Source organism: Brassica napus, chromosome A8 (assembly GCF_020379485.1).
Source record: "Brassica napus cultivar Da-Ae chromosome A8, Da-Ae, whole genome shotgun sequence".
Classification (NCBI taxonomy): Eukaryota; Viridiplantae; Streptophyta; class Magnoliopsida; order Brassicales; family Brassicaceae; genus Brassica; species Brassica napus.
The window spans coordinates 1,169,459-1,185,382 of NC_063441.1; the positions used below are offsets into that span (position 1 = coordinate 1,169,459).

General features: G+C 35.7%; 6 protein-coding genes across 8 annotated transcripts; 3 read left to right on the forward strand and 3 right to left on the reverse strand.

The window, feature by feature from the left end:
* The first annotated feature begins 1,987 nt into the window (after window positions 1-1,987).
* On the forward strand, window positions 1,988-6,160 carry LOC106396580 (protein GRAVITROPIC IN THE LIGHT 1-like). 2 transcript variants are annotated; one of them, XM_013837010.3, is made up of 3 exons: window positions 1,988-2,135; window positions 2,522-2,646; window positions 4,622-6,160. In XM_013837010.3, the coding sequence occupies exon 3, from the start codon at window positions 4,622-4,624 to the stop codon at window positions 5,942-5,944; it is 1,323 nt and encodes a 440-aa protein (XP_013692464.2). In that variant the 5' UTR covers window positions 1,988-2,135; window positions 2,522-2,646; the 3' UTR covers window positions 5,945-6,160. The 2 variants fall into 2 exon arrangements, with proteins under 2 accessions (XP_013692464.2, XP_013692465.2); XM_013837011.3 differs by having other exon boundaries at window positions 2,098-2,135; window positions 2,529-2,646.
* A 1,430-nt stretch (window positions 6,161-7,590) lies between these two features.
* Window positions 7,591-8,025, forward strand: LOC125577428 (F-box/kelch-repeat protein At3g17530-like). Its single transcript, XM_048738939.1, has one exon. The coding sequence runs from the start codon at window positions 7,591-7,593 to the stop codon at window positions 8,023-8,025; it is 435 nt and encodes a 144-aa protein (XP_048594896.1).
* Window positions 8,026-8,265: 240 nt separating this feature from the next.
* On the reverse strand, window positions 8,266-8,941 carry LOC106374040. The gene is made up of 2 exons (XM_013814144.2): window positions 8,925-8,941; window positions 8,266-8,731 (listed from the first exon to the last, which is right to left on the reverse strand). The coding sequence occupies exons 1-2, from the start codon at window positions 8,939-8,941 to the stop codon at window positions 8,266-8,268; spliced, it is 483 nt and encodes a 160-aa protein (XP_013669598.2).
* A 1,272-nt stretch (window positions 8,942-10,213) lies between these two features.
* LOC125575129 (putative F-box/kelch-repeat protein At3g17540) lies at window positions 10,214-11,528 on the forward strand. 2 transcript variants are annotated; one of them, XM_048738445.1, is made up of 2 exons: window positions 10,214-10,702; window positions 10,823-11,528. In XM_048738445.1, the coding sequence occupies exons 1-2, from the start codon at window positions 10,233-10,235 to the stop codon at window positions 11,355-11,357; spliced, it is 1,005 nt and encodes a 334-aa protein (XP_048594402.1). In that variant the 5' UTR covers window positions 10,214-10,232; the 3' UTR covers window positions 11,358-11,528. The 2 variants fall into 2 exon arrangements, with proteins under 2 accessions (XP_048594402.1, XP_048594401.1); XM_048738444.1 differs by having other exon boundaries at window positions 10,214-11,528.
* On the reverse strand, window positions 11,502-12,849 carry LOC106360417. The gene is made up of 2 exons (XM_013800009.3): window positions 12,812-12,849; window positions 11,502-12,654 (listed from the first exon to the last, which is right to left on the reverse strand). Exon 2 carries the CDS (start codon window positions 12,650-12,652, stop codon window positions 11,636-11,638), a length of 1,017 nt encoding a protein of 338 aa, XP_013655463.2. The 5' UTR covers window positions 12,653-12,654; window positions 12,812-12,849; the 3' UTR covers window positions 11,502-11,635.
* Window positions 11,502-15,109, reverse strand: LOC106360415 (putative pentatricopeptide repeat-containing protein At1g53330). The gene is made up of 2 exons (XM_048738443.1): window positions 12,930-15,109; window positions 11,502-12,654 (listed from the first exon to the last, which is right to left on the reverse strand). Exon 1 carries the CDS (start codon window positions 14,348-14,350, stop codon window positions 12,971-12,973), a length of 1,380 nt encoding a protein of 459 aa, XP_048594400.1. The 5' UTR covers window positions 14,351-15,109; the 3' UTR covers window positions 11,502-12,654; window positions 12,930-12,970.
* Window positions 15,110-15,924: the final 815 nt, after the last annotated feature.

The following is a 15,924-nucleotide window of genomic DNA, read 5'->3' on the forward strand; positions in this document are numbered from 1 at the left end:
TTTATTAATAAATATTGCTGTAATATTTTTATATATCTGATAGTCATTTATAATTACGGATTTATTTTAATTATGAAAAATATAAGGACTATAGTGTACAATACAAATAATTTTGAAGTTAACTTTGAAATTTTGCTTTTGGACAAGAATATCTTGGAACTTCAAATATAGAGTTTTGGAAACTTCAAAGTAGAGTTTGGACATGCTCTTAGAGGCAAAAAGATAAATTAATTAAAAAGTTGCATTGGAATCATAAAATAACATTTATTTTGCAACCAATTTTTTTATGGTATAACGATACTAAATTTAAAAGAAACAATTCCTTAAAAATACACTAACTAATTTCCAGTTGCTAATAAAATATACAAACTATTTTAGATCCTTATTTAATACACGAACAAAATTTTTTATCTATTAAATACATAAACTTTTGAAATTTACAGATTTTACACATCACTTTAAACGACGTCAACTCTGTTTAACAGAAATAATGACGGCATTAATGTTTAATTAAACATATGGTTAAATTATGAAAGAAACATTCCTTAAAAATATACGAACTCATTTTTATTCTCTCATAAAATACACAAACTATTTTGGATCTCAGTTTAATGCACAAATTAATTTTCATATCCTATTACATACACAATTTTTTTGTAATTTTCAGATTTTACATATCGATTTAAACGACGCCAACTATGTTTAACATAAGTGAAATTGATATTAGTTTTCACTTAAAAATCCTTTAAAATCGTCCCAGATATATTATACTGTTAGTTTTCTTCTCTGTTATGTTTTCATAGTGTAAGTTAACCTTGACTGACTCATTATCACTGCAGTCAAAAGAAAGAAGGGAAGAATCAAAAATGCATAACACTAAACTAATTCCAAAATCATAAACTCGTTTGAACATTACCTCGTTTTTTCGTCTTTTTCACAACACTGAAATCGACTCCACTTCAAAGTGATTTAAGTGAAATCAAAGTAAAGAAGAAGAAGAATAAGAGAAGTTAGAACAAATTAGGGAACTCATACTGAAAATAAATTGAATTAGAATTGAAATAAAATTTAATTAGAAGTCAATCGATTTGAGAGTTTTTTGCTGAGGGGTGAGTTTGTTTTTCATAGTTTAAATATGTGTTTAATTAAACACTAATGTGGTCTTCACTCATGTTAAACATAGTTAACATTGTCTACATCAATGTATAAAATCTGTAAATTTCAAAAGGTTTTGTATTTAAAGGATACGAAAATTAGTTCGTGTATTAAACGGAGTTCCAAAATAGTTTGTATATTTTATGAGCAAATGAAAATTAATTCGTGCATTTTTAAGGAATTTTCCTTTCACTGTTTAACCATGTATTTAGTTAAACAGAGTTGACGTCGTCTAAAGCAAAGTGTAAAATCTACGAATTTCAAAAGTTTGTATATTTAATATGCAACAAAAATTAGATCGTGTATTAAACGAAAATTCAAAATAGTTTGTATATTTTATTAGCAAATATAAATTAGTCAATGTATTTTTAAGAAATTTTCAATTTGAAAAAGATGATTGAAAATAATATATAATAATTAAATTTTGCTTCGATTTGAAGACTATATTTCTTGAATGTCACGATCAAATAATATTTGAAAATATAACTCCTAACAAACATTAAACAATTATTTTTGAAATAATTTGTTAACCCGATTATGATTTATTATTATGTATAGTGTTTATACCAAAAGAAAACTATCAACTCATCTCAAATTTTGAAATTCGATAAATGTATTTCTGCACAAAGCAGAAAACAAAGAAAAAATAAAAATTGATGACAGTTAAAGTTGTTAACTGATTTCTTATATAGTCCATTTACAAGCCCATCAAAGTTCATATTGATTACAAATATTCCATTCAACAGTGTTTGCAATTTACCAAAAACACCCTTCGCACGTCTCGAGATCTCACCGTAAACGAGGTGTATTTTCGGAAAACACATTGAAACACCCAACGCTGTCGCTTTGCTGTGCTAAACTTTGCTCTCTGTGGTTGCCCTTTTCCGTCATTTCACGTTATTCTTCTTCTTAAAATTCTTCTGTGTGTGTTGCTTGTAGTTTTTTCAAGTGGGCTAAAAATAACAGAACGATATAACCTGGTGAGTGTTTATATTTCTACTGTTGTTGTTAGCTTTCATGTGGGTTTCTGGTGAATGATTCGATTCCATTATTGCGTTTATTTTTTTCTTCTCGTTTTTATTTATTTAAAGCAATGGAAGGTTCATGTCGCTGGTCGTGGGCCTAATCCCCATTGTTGTTAGCTAATCACAATAATGCTGAACCTTTTTTCGCATTAATTGTTTTGTTGGGTTCACTTGTATAAATAGTCGATTCTCAAAAAAGGGTTTTAGGACTTCCATCCTTTACAGCCAAAAAAAAGAAAAAACACAAAAGTTTGGATTTTTAATCATCTTGTTTCTTTTATCATTTTTTCTCATCTGGGTTCTATGTTTGAGATTTGTAATGTCGTTTTGAATTAATTTAGTCTGCAGGGTTTAAGCAGAGATTGGGTTTGTCAGATTCTCAAGTTTCTTTCTTCAGATTTACTCTATGATGAAGTGAGACACCCTCCAACATTAAACAAAGAGAGAAGCTTGCAACTTCCGCAAGGTACAACCTTTGACTTTATTGGTTTACTTGAAAGAAACTTGCTTCTGAAAGTTTCAAACTTTGAATTTTTAAATCTGGGTTTCTCTGGTTTGTGTTGAAATATTCAGTCTCATTATAACATTCCACTTTTTTGTGAAGTTCTCTTAGGTTTATTAGACCCAAGACATCTATCTGCTTAAGGGTATGTAGATGAGAGTGTCTTAAGGTTTTGTTTGGTTAGTGACATAGCGTTTAGACCGCTGCTGCTAGTGCGTTTTGAGTCTAGAATGAGACATAGGTTGTGGGTCTTGTACTGAATGTGTTTGGTGGGTTTGTCAGGCTTTGAGGTTGTCTTGTTGTTTCACATGGTTTTTTTTTGTCGCCTGATTTTATTAAGAAGAAACATAAAGGATTACAAGATAGCATTCTTAAACCGAAGAGGATTACGTTCGGTACACAAGCCAGCGGTCACACAGAACTGACCCTGGAAACTAAGCCCATACAAGGGATGCCAATAAACACATACACATAACAGCAATAAAAGATAAACGCGACTGAAACCAAACGTCACTGGTGAGGGCTCCAAACGGACATGAAACAACAGATTCAGAACTCCATGAAAGATACTTATAGAGATTGCCCACGGCCAAACCACCAATAAGCCACTTCCTCCTTGAACAACGAGGGAATACCTCAGGAACCAAATAACCAAACTCCACCTTCTGACAAGTTGGAATCAGCAGATTCACCACACACTCTCGGAAACGGCAGGGCAAGCACGGCCGTTGAATGCCTAGTAATGGAGCTTATGAAGAAACCAGATCACACCTAGATCTGACAGAGAAACAAGGAACCAAGCCTAACCGAACTCAGAGACACCAATCCCACATGAAAGGCTCACTAAAGAACCGGAGAGAATCCACAGCAGTTTCCAAAAGAGAGAACAAGCCCACCCAGAACCCCACCAGTAACAAGATAGAGAAAGAAAAGGAGAAACAAACCGTTGATCTAACGATCCGGTACTTTCACCTCCAAAAACCTTATACAGATCTGAGAATGAAAGCTAAGCTTTCCAACCAAGATCTCCATCAAAATAGGCTCCAGTCACCACACGCCGAACATATGTTAAACTAGAAAGAAAACCAAGCAGATTGGGACCGGCGTTGGCGTTAACGGAACCGCCACGCGCCGGTCATCGGAAAAACTCAGACTGGAAAGAGGAGGAGAGAAGGCGGAGAAACCAGAAGGAGGAGAGGAAGTGGAAGTGATCACTTCCTTTTGTTGTTTCACATGGTTATCAAACCATTTTTTTACCATTTTTTTAAAAGGTTTGTACTGTTTTCTCTAAGGGATTTTTGAGGCACTACAGTATAATAATATTACTGGTTTTACATTAAGGTTATGTTACATGGTAAATGCATATTTGATCTGTTTTTTTTTTTTGTTTCTTTTGAGAGAGGTGGATTATTCTGCATGGGTGAAATCTTCTGCAAATCTTTAATTGTTCTTTGTTTTCTAGCAGCACATTTTGACTAAATAACCCCACAAAAATAAATTAAAGAAGAAAATAAAAGTAGATTGGACCATGAAGTCTTCACAACTCTTTGTTGATTAATATTTCAAGCATGAACCATGAAGTTTTCACAACTCTTTGTTGAATATTTTATAGCAGTATCCATTGCATTATATATGTGTAGATTTCTCTTTTGTTAATAGATTTTTTTATTAGGGAGACACTCCTTTACATTGAGCTTTTTTTATATAGTTCTTAACATAAAGCAAGTCCTATTTGGAGAATATTACATAAAGAAACCTTGTGGCCCTCCATTAACGCTCCCTGATCCTAGAATTAAAGCTTCTAGCTCTTTTTCTTTATATTCATCATTACAAGCTCTCTCCTCTCCTCTTCTCTGCTTTTGAATTCCTTTTTGTGGTGTTTTTTCTTTGTCCTATTTGTTACTTAATACTTTCAAGCTTCTTTGTGATGGATCTGCAGATGGAGACTGTGAAACCAAGGGCTGTTGCTCCCAAGGGTAAATTCAGACGCACGTTTGCCAAAGTTCTCAACATTCACAAGCTAACCGGTGTTGCTCCAGATGTGAAGAAGATAAAGTTGGATTCCAAGAATGCCAATATCTCTGAGTCTTTCTACAAGCTTGAGGAAGAGTATGAGAGACGTCTATCCTTAGAAGCTCTTCTTGCGAAGCTGTTTGCTACTGTTTCTACAATAAAAGCGGGTTATGCGCAGCTACAGCACTCTCAGTCTCCTTATGACGCAATAGGGATTCAGAAAGCTGACAACTTGGTGGTCTCCGAGCTGAAGACTTTGTCTGAGCTGAAACAATGTTTCTTGAAGAAACAGATGGATCCAAACCCCGAGAGAACGCTGGTTCTCGCAGAGATTCAAGAGCTGAGGAGTTTACTGAAGACGTATGAGGTAATGGGGAGGAAGCTTGAGTCTCAGTGTAAGCTTAAAGACTCAGAGATTCTGTTTCTAAGAGAGAAGCTCGAAGAAACTACAAAACAGAACAAGTTAACAGAGAAGAGGCTTAACCAAAGCGGACAGCTCTGCAACCCTTTAGACAATCTTCACCTCTCTGCGCTGAATCCAACCCACTTCGTCGCTTATCTGAACCACACAGTCAAATCCATCAGAGGGTTCGTCAAGCTGATGGTCCAACAGATGAAACTCGCGGGATGGGATCTTTCAATGGCTGCTAACTCGATCCAGCCCGGTGTGGTTTATTACAAGCAAGACCACAAGTGTTTCGCTTTCGAACACTTTGTCTCTAACGTAATGTTCGAAGCTTTCCATCTACCACACTTCTCAACCGATTCAAGAAGCTTCAAGAAACAGAGCAAAACAGAGAGGGAAGCGTTCTTTGAGAGGTTTACAGAGCTCAAGTCGATGAAAGCTAGAGATTACTTCAACGCACGGCCAAGATCAAGATTCGCTAGGTTCTGCAGAGCCAAGTTCTTGCAGGTTATACATCCGAAGATGGAGGAAGCTTTCTTCGGACACACGCACTTGAGAAACCAGGTCTCTGCTGGTGTGTTCCCGGAGACGAGCTTGTGCTCTGGGTTTCTCGAAATGGCGAAAAGGGTTTGGCTTCTGCATTGCTTGGCTCTCTCTTTTGAGCATGAAGCTGAGATCTTTAGAGTGCAGAAAGGTTGTAGATTCTCTGAAGTGTACATGAAGAGCGTTGCGGAGGAAGCGTTGGAGGAAACAGAGCAGCCACGTGTCGCGTTCACGGTGGTTCCGGGGTTTAGGGTCGGGAACAGTTTGGTACAGTGCGAGGTTTATCTCTCGGGTTCGTGATAGCCGTTCGATCAAAGATCTGAAAATGGACGGTGGTGGGTCCTTAAGGACGTTTTTGTAATTTACGAAGTTGTGGGGTTGATTTTTGGAGAATGGGAAGTAGTGTGGTCTTTTGCTAATGTTTTTCTCTGGCTTTTGAGTTTTGTCGAGATTAGCTGTTGTCCATTGAATATTTATCTCCTTTTTTTCTGAATAATATGTAAATATTTTATGATTTTCGATATGTACTTAAATAATATAGTTAGAGAAAACAATATTATAAATAAATGCCAAGGAGCGTAACAATGGAATAGTGAAAATACTGAAATGCATTCATATTTTGATTTATTTGTTGCATTTTTGTTTATTTATAGTACATAATTACATTTACAAAAGCATTGGATTCGTTTCTAAATGTATCGCTGGTTTATGAACCATCCAGCATTATGTCTCCCTGTCTTGTGTTGTGTCACCACTCACATGCACATTAAAATTCTTATCTGCTAAGATTTTTGGGATTTTGTTCATTTTTAGGTTTGAATATTTAAAAATATTTCTACTAAATAATTATTACAAGTATACACGAAGAAAAATTGACGCGTTGTTTGAAAAAAAATTTGGGAGTCTTTTGTTCATTTTAAAATTAGATAAGTTATGCTAGTAGTAAGCCATGGCTAGTAAGTAATTGATTGTTGACCAAACAAATAAATTGGACAAAGACCTCAAAATAATATTGTGGGGTATCACAAGACGGTGCTACGATGACAAGTTCATTGAAAGAATAATATTTTTGTTATCTTATGATTTATATGTACTGTTATTGGTGTGCATTTATTTTATATAGTTTCTTTTCAAATTCAGTCTATATTATATTTAATGAGAACGATGCTTCTCTATGACACGAAATCTAAAAGATGAATTGACCAAATATTATGGTAGGGTTCGTATCTAGCAAAATGACTGTACAAAAATCTTTTTAAAATATGGTTTTAATGTTTGTCGGAAAGTCCTCATCTACTTTTCTCTTAAGCATTTCGGTGTGGCTAAATATTGATATGATCTTCTTAATGTTTATATATGCTTATTTAGTAATTACATAATTTTTACAAATTCGAAAGTGCATGTTGAAATTTATTTCTAAAGTTATCTCCCATGATGCTCTTGATCTTTTTTTTTTAATAGAGAATATGTTTGTTCCAATAGTCATTTTTATTTCTACTTTAAATAAAAATAAATAATATATACGCCACTGTTGCATTTAATTTTTAATACAATCAATTTTATTCAAGCATTATTTTCTAAAAACAAACAACTCTCAAGGCTTTTCCAAATTTTGGAGTCTCTTATATAGTTCCTATTTTAAAAAATATTGAATATATAGAGTGGTTTATGGGAGGTGATGCAACAAAAATTTTGTTGTGGAATTCCCATTGTGGTCGTGATAAATGTAAACCGGATAAACTCCATATACTGCTCTCCGTAGACTACTGAATTGTTAATGGGCTTTTGTAAACCCCCATAAATTTTGCTCTCGAGTGAGAAGTTATTAAATTTAATGGGCTTTACTACAACAATTTAATGGGCTTTTAAATAACGCTAATGGGCTTTAATAAACTAAACCTTATTTATATACGAAGCTTCAACTTTCAACGAGAAGGGAATCGAAGATGATATTAGCCAATCTTCCGCACGATTTGGAATCGGAGATACTAGCTAGGGTTCCGGCGAAGTCTCTTTCGCAACTGAAAACGACTTGCAAACGATGGTACGCTCTATTCAATTTGATGAGGATTTGGGTGAGCAATAAGGTTGATGAGGAGGGTAAAGAGTTATCGTGGAGGAAAGATTTCGTCTTGGAAGTGGATTTTGACAAGTTTCAACTCCCATGTGAGGTGAATGTGGCGAGCTTTTTGTTGAACGAGGAGAAGAAAGTGGCAGTGTTTTGTGAGACTAAAGCGACCAAGGGTGAAGAGCAGACCAGAATCTACATTGCTGGTGAGGGTATGTATAAGCAAGTCTGTAAAGAAGGTAGTGTAAATGTAACTCGTCTCAGTTATCCACTTCTCCTCACCTATGTTCCAAGCTTGGTTTGCATTCACTAAGAAGAGACACATGTTCTTCTGGTTTGTTTCGGTTTAGTTGATATCTTGGTTATGGTTTTCTTGCGTCTCTTCCTATGCTTTTGTGTATTGTAGCCAAGTGTTTGGTCTTGGAAAGAATATTATCATGTAAGCAGAATCTTATTATGGATCGAGTAAAGAAGACAATAGCAAACCAGATTCAGTAAACCAATTCGGTTCAAGTAAGCATTCCATAAAAGAGCTAAAATGAGGAAAACATCTCTAGTTGTGTTGTAATGTATTAGAAGCAGAGTTTCTTTTCACCTTACATTGCTCTAACTCCACTGAGCTTAACAGGAATGAGCTTGCGTTTTTATGACCAACACCTCCGAATCTCTGTGAAGCCACTGTTGTGTCTTCTTCTTCCACACTCCTCAAGCTTATCTTCAGTTTAGTCTCATCCCCAAGCTCGGGGACTCTGTAAACTACAGCTCCAAGACCTCTGAGTTCCAGATTCTTGCTCTTCTCCGCCAATTGATTCCCTAGCTCGCTTCTAAGCTCTGCAATCTCGTCTGCGTTTACAGCCAAACACCGACCAAACTCTTCATCAGCACCTCCAAGAACAATCTTATAAGACTGTTCCAGCGCCTGCTGAATCAGTTTACGTTTCCTAGACAAACTCTCTTTCCCTTTGTTGATCACAGTGTCATGATCCAACGAGAGCAGCTGCTGAAACAGTGAAACTGTTCTGATTGATAGTTTGTGTTAGAAAAAAAACAAAGGGATATAAGTTATGACTATAATAAATAATCAAGCATTAGAACTCAAATTATGATTGTCAATTGATCAAAGATAAACTTAGTTAAAATGGTATCATTTTCTTAAATTTTCGTAGGACCGAGCAAATAAACCGAACCCGATCCGGTAAAACTGAATCTAACCGATCTGAACCCGACATTAATACTGAATGAATCTTGTTTTATGGTTATTTTAGGTTATGGGTATTATCCGAACCGAATCCGAACCTAATTGAATATCCGATAGAATTCAAAAAAATTTAAATCCCGAAAAAGAACTCAGAGAAACATGATCTAAGTTCCTAATATGTATTCAAAATACACTAAAGTATTACTGAACATCTAAAATAATTATCTATTACATAAATAATTAATTTAAATATTTAGTTAATATATATATTGGTATTTGTATTTGGTAATATTAATATTTTATATTTTGACAATTGCATTGGAAATTCATTTTTGAATAAGTTTTGCTTCTAAAGTTTAAATAGTGTTTTTAGGTTTATAAAGTTGTTAGTTGTTAATTTTAATTTGTTTGCATTTCATTATATATGATTCTCGTTCGTACAAGGCTTTGATTTGTCATGATATATCTAATGTTGTTACGTATAGCTTAAAAAAGAGTCGCGTATGGTTGATAAATGAGTCTCCTAAACTTATTTTGAAGAAAAACAATATGATTTGAGAAAGCTACGTGAACAATTTAATTGACATTATTAGAAATATATTGAGTTTAATCAAGTACATATCAATATTTTTGGAACCACTAACCCAATTAATATTTGAAACTGAAACTATTCCGGTTCAATTGGATCTTGGACATGTAACTAAACCCGAACCGAATCCGATCCAAAATTTTATAATATCTGAATAACGCCGAAATTCATGAACCGGAAAATTGAATGAACCCGATTTGAAATACGGATGGGACTCCGATTGCCTAGCCTTAGATTTTCTTATGTTTTTAAAACAGAATATAACAGATTACACATCTACAAAACTAAAAAAAAAACTGAACACAATTGAATTAACAAAACTAATTTTTTTTACTTATTTTAAATTTAAAATAGTTGTATTTTAACTTAGAAGAATCACTGCAATCCAAAAAAAAAAACATGATAGCATAGATAAAAAAATTACATGTACAGTTAAAAACAATATATTAAATCATATAATATTTTTATTATATGTATCAATTATAAATTTATAAATAAATAAAAACAAAATATTATTTAATTATTATAGTTTAGTAATTTTGTGGAGTACGTAGACTTTTTTTTTTTGAACAACCAATACGTAGACTAACTTTGTGTGTTTTTTCCATAACTAATGGGCTCTCGTAGATAAAACGAATGGGCTTGTAAACAACGCTAATGGGCTTCAAATAAAATGCAGTCTAATTTATATACGAAGAAACTTTCGTCATCACGAGAGATTAGAAACGAAACGATGATGATGATGATGATAAGCGATCTTCCGAACGATTTGGAATCGGAGATACTAGCTAGGGTTCCGGCGAAGTCTCTTTCGCAACTGAAAACGACTTGCAAACGATGGTACACTCTATTCAAAGATCCCAAGTTCGTGGAGAAGAACAAGAAGATGAGTAGTGAAGCTGCAAGAGAGACGTTTCTACTGAGCAATCACGAGGTTTACTCAATCGCCGGAGATCTCCACAGCAGCGGCGACGTCGCACAGCCTCTCGAGTTCGCCGGTAAACTCTCAAAGGACTTGGACTTGTATACGATCTCTCACTGCGACGGTTTGATGCTATGCCAAGCGAAGAATAACTCTAGCCTTGTGGTTTGGAATCCGTGTACTGGTGAAACGAAGATGATCAAACCAAGAACTCGTTACCAGATTAGAGATAGATTCTCCTTAGGATATGATGATTCTCGCCGTGGCTACAAGATCTTGAGGTATGGCTATTATCAAAACGAGGAGAAAGTGTGGTTTGTTGAGTGTGAGATGTATGATCTTAGCTCTGATTCTTGGAGGTTTCTTGAATCGTTCGCTCCTGACTATGGCATGTATTGCAGTGGCGTGTCTTTGAGAGGAGATACTTACTTTGCTGCTGGAGGTAAAGAAATGGGTTTCTTCTTGATGAAGTTTGATTTCACGGAGGAGAGGTTCGTGCGTCTCCCTCTCCCGTTTCAGAGCTTTGATCCTGAGGACACCGCGGTTCTCTCTGTTGTTAGGGATGAGAAGCTCTCTGTGTGTCATCAGGACATTCTTGCTTGGTCCAATGTGATGAGGATTTGGGTGAGCAATAAGGTTGATGAAGAGGGGAAAGTGTTGTCGTGGAGGAAAGACTTTGTTTTGACTGTGGATTTCGATAAGTTTCAGCTCCCGTGTGTGGTGAATGTGGCGAGCTTCTTGTTGGACGAGGACAAGAAAGTGGCAATGTGTTGTGACGTTTGTGACGAAGAGATGAAGGGGGAAGAGAAGAACAGAATCTACATTGTTGGTGAGGATATCTATAAGCAAGTCTATAACGATGATATTGTGAATGCATCTCTTCTCAACTGTCCACTTGTTCTCACCTATGTTCCAAGCTTGGTTCACATTCACTAAGAAGAGACAGATGTACTTCTGGTTTGTTTCGGTTTAGGTGCTGCTACTTGGTTACGGTTTTCTTGTGCTTTTTTGTATTGGATCGTTTCTTCATTTACATTGTTCTGGCTTGTAGCCAGTGTTTTGATCTTGGAGAGATTATCATCACATAAGAAGAAACTGATTCATGAATTGAGACTAAAGAAACAATACAAAACCAGATGTATTATCAATGTCAATGCGTAAACCAAACCGGTTCAAGTTAGCATTCCATGTAGAATTAAAATGAAAAAACATCTCTAGTTTAATGTATTACAACAAGAGTTTCTTTTCACTTTCCATTGCTCGAACTCTGTTGAGCTTAACAGGAAGGAGCTTGCGTTTTTATGACCACCACCTCCGAATCTCTGAGAAACCACTGTTGTGTCTTCTTCTGCAACACTCCTCAAACTTATCTTCAGTTTGGTCTCATCCCCAAGCTCTGGAACTCTGTAAACAACAGCTCCAACACCTCTGAGTTTCAGATTCTTGCTCTTCTCCGCCAAATGATTCCCTAGCTCGCTTCTAAGCTCGGCAATCTCGTCTCCATTTACAGCCAAACACCGACCAAACTCTTCAGCACCTCCAAGAACAATCTCATAGGAATGTTCCAGCGCCTCGTGGATCAGTTTATGTTTCCTACACAAACTCTCTTTTCCTCTGTTGATCACACTGTCATGATCCAACGAGAGCAGCTGCTGAAACAGTGAACTGTTCTGATTGAAATTGTATTCGATCCCTAAGTCTATGATCCCACTGTTGAACGCTTTGCTTTCTGGTAGCTTCCACTTCCAGATATCAGCATCTTCAATGTACTCGAAAACACGCCTCATCCTCTTGAAATCACTCATCTCTCTGCAGTTTCCTCGAGTCTCTTCCTTCAGCTTCTGAGTAAAATAGTCAAAGGCAATGGTCGCACCGCTTCTTGTTATATCCAAAACTTTGGTAACGTTCTTGCAAGTGGTAGAGACATCACCGAGGGTATCAATAGCAGTTTTGTGGTGGTCGAGGATGACTACACTGTCGACTTTGGGAGAGACTTGTTGGACGAAGCCAGGCGGTCCTGTGAAATCGAGAAGATAGAGATGGCTGATGTCTTGGAGAGGAAGCTGGCTGATTGTGATTGGAGAGTAGACTGTGTTTGGGAAGAAGAGGGAAGGGGTTGAGTTCGCTGCGAAGTAGAGATGAGCTGCCAAGGCGGCGAATACACCATCATGGCAAGGGTAATGGTAGAGAACCGCCACCTTCTTCTGCACCATCTTCACTCCGAGATTCATTCCTGAAAAACCAAATAAAACAGAATCATATACACAGAAAGCGACGCTCATGTCAAAGAGCTGATCTGAGATGAGTTTGGAACAGATCCATATATGCAGAAGCAATCACCAAACAGTTACATGAAGAAAAAAAGATTTCACAGGACTAGAGAAAAGTACCGAGTAGTTGAGGAAGAGACCTCTCAGACAAAAAAAAACGAACTAATCAAAGAAAACAACAACCAGAAACCTAAGTAGGGTTCTTTTAAGTGTAAATGACCAAAGTAACCTTACGTACCTCGAGCTTGTTTTGCTGGAAAATTCAGTTTTCCATCACCTTTAAGGACACTCTTTCTTCAATTTGTTCAACAACAGATCAATAGAATCTGATAGAACAGGTTCTTTGCACACTTCAGGCACTGTAACCGACCAAAAGTCAGCATCATAAGCATTCCCTTTATTCAAGCTACTGATAACATCACCAAGAATCTCCACCTTTCCACTCTCACATAGCCTTTGCAGAAACCTCTCTAGTCTATCCCTCCTAGGCTTGTACCCTTTAAAAACCATTTCATCCAATATAACCGCCGCTTCTTCGAACTGTAAACCCTCACAAAGCCCATCGAAAACTATCCTATACGATAAGACATCAGGGACGCAACCTCTCCGAGGCATATCTTCAAACAAGTAAGCTCCTTCTTTCCAGTTTTGGATTCTAAACAAGGCGCCAAGTATCACGTTGTAGCTTATAACATCTGGTTTCAAACCCTTCTCAACCATCTCATCCAAAACTTTATAAGCTGATTCGAAATCATTCTCAAGACAAAACCCATTAATCAGTACATTGTAAGTCACTGTATCCGGTTCACATCCCTTTTCCCTCATCTCCTCCAAGATCCCTGACACCTCGTCTGACCTTCCAGCTTTTATAAGCGAGCTGATCAACGTAGAGTAGATGGCTGAGTCTGCTTTAACCTCATCCTTTAGCTTAAACGCCAAACCCAATTCACCAACTTGACACAACGCTTTGATCAACGATGCATAGATGTGTACCGTGGGAAACACTCCATACACTTTCAACATATCGTGCTTCATCTTCAACGCTTCCTTCACTTTCAAATCATTACACAACACACGAATGATCGTTCCAAAGGTTACACCAGTGGGTTTCACCTTCTTCTTGACCATTTCGTCGAACAGCTTCAAGGCCTCATCGAAACGCCCGCTCTGAGTGTATCCATTGATCAGTATGTTGTAAGTACAAGCGTCTGGCTTACCGAACTCACCAACCCTCGTGAGAACTTCCTTCGATTCATCGAAAGCTCCGCACTTTAAGAGCGCGTTCAACAGAGAGTTCGCTGACTTCATTGTTCTTTGGCATCGGTACTGAGGCATTTCGTCGAACACGTGGAGGGCACGTGTTGGCAATCTTCCGCGGGCGAAGTATTTGATCACGTTGCAGAATAGGATCTCCGTTGGGACGATGCGAGTGTCATTCTTGAGCTGGAGGAGGATCTGGTCAAGCTCGTCGAACATTTTGGAGCGGCCGAGTTTCGTGATGATGAGATCGTAGCAGAGAAGCGAGTATCTGAAGGGTTTTTGTGGGTTTGTTGATTCTGGATCAGGGTTTCGGAAAAGCGTGATGGCGGCGGATGGATCATTCTCGCGGCGGAGGAGAGAGGCGAGCTTGAAGGAGGAGACTTTCTTCACGGCGGACATGGTTTTGGCTGGTAATGAATATCGAAACTCTTCTTTTTTAGTTTACAAATGAAGAACAAACATTTGTTGTTTCCTCATTCTGTTCAAGTCTTAATTAAATAGAAGATGTGTATCTACTTTGTATTAATTCAAAAACTAGACTTTAATGGTTAAAAATCATCATAATTAATCCCAAAATATCACTAAGAAAATTAAACAATGTTTTTTTGGGTCGTCACTCTTGTTTTCTTATAAAACCAAGAAACAACTATACTACGTGCAGAAACCAAAAAAAAAAAAGACAATTCAAATTTTGCTCAAACTATTGCATTAGCTTTATAGTTTACAATTTTTTTGACACGTTCCTAAAATACTCGCAATTATACCTTTTCCATCTCCAATCAATGGAATTATCTTTTCAAATTAAATATTACACAGGACTAATACTTCAGCTTTATAGTATGAATTCATTTCCCTTTAGTATCATACATACTTCAAAAACCTTTAATCTTACCTATCATTGGAGCTTTTTAAACCTTTAGATAATATCATTGTAGTTATTGGCCAAGGCTCCAACTGGATCCACAAGTTTATGGAATAAATTATTTGAAATGGACTATTCCATTAATTTCACAACTTTTAAAAAATGAGAAAGAAATATCATTCTATCCATTCTAATTCATGTTCACAAAAATACAAAGAAAAATATTCATATACATTCATCTACAATTTTGATAAGGAACAAATTTCTTACATTTTTCATGTATTCAATTTATGTTATTCCATCCAATTTTATTAAGTTAATTCCATTTTTTTGTCTATCATTTACAGCTTATTAGTTTTTTTTGAACAACTTAATAGTTTAAAGTGTGGATAAATGTTTATTTTCCTTCTTTTTCTTTTGAGAAATTTCATAGAATAAACTTTTGATTTATTCTTGGGTTCACCTCCTAGGGTGAACCTCTAGATTCACCCACCAATAGGATTGTGTTATTTCATATTCGATATCTTTTAAAAATGAAACAAAATATTGTAAACTTATATTATGTTTTTAAAATAAAAAAAAATAAAAAATAGTAATAGTTACAAAAAGAAAATTAAAAAAAAATAAACGGGTCCTCAGCAAAACACTAAACCCTAAATCATAATCCTTAAACTCTTGGAGATAAATCATAAAATCTAAGGATTTAGGGTTTATCCAAGGGTTTAAGATTTAGGGTTTAGTGTTTTACCCATATCTTTTTATTTTAAAAACATAATATAACTTGACAATATTTTTTTTTTCTATAAGATATCGAATATGTAATAACAAAATCATATTAGTTGGTGAATCTAAAGGTTCACCCTAAAAGGTGAACCCAAAAATAACTTTAATTTTTTTAGTTTATTTTCACAAAAATATATTTCAATAAAAAAAATGACCAAAATAAGTTTTATTAAAGGGTATAAATACATTTTTACCCTAGGATTAACTAATCTAGAGTTAAAGTTTAGAGTTAAAAAGTGAGATTTTGGAGATAAGGTTTCAAATTTAAAAAAAAAACAAAAAATAAATATTAAGAATTTTAAAATAAAAATAGCTATTTTGATCATTT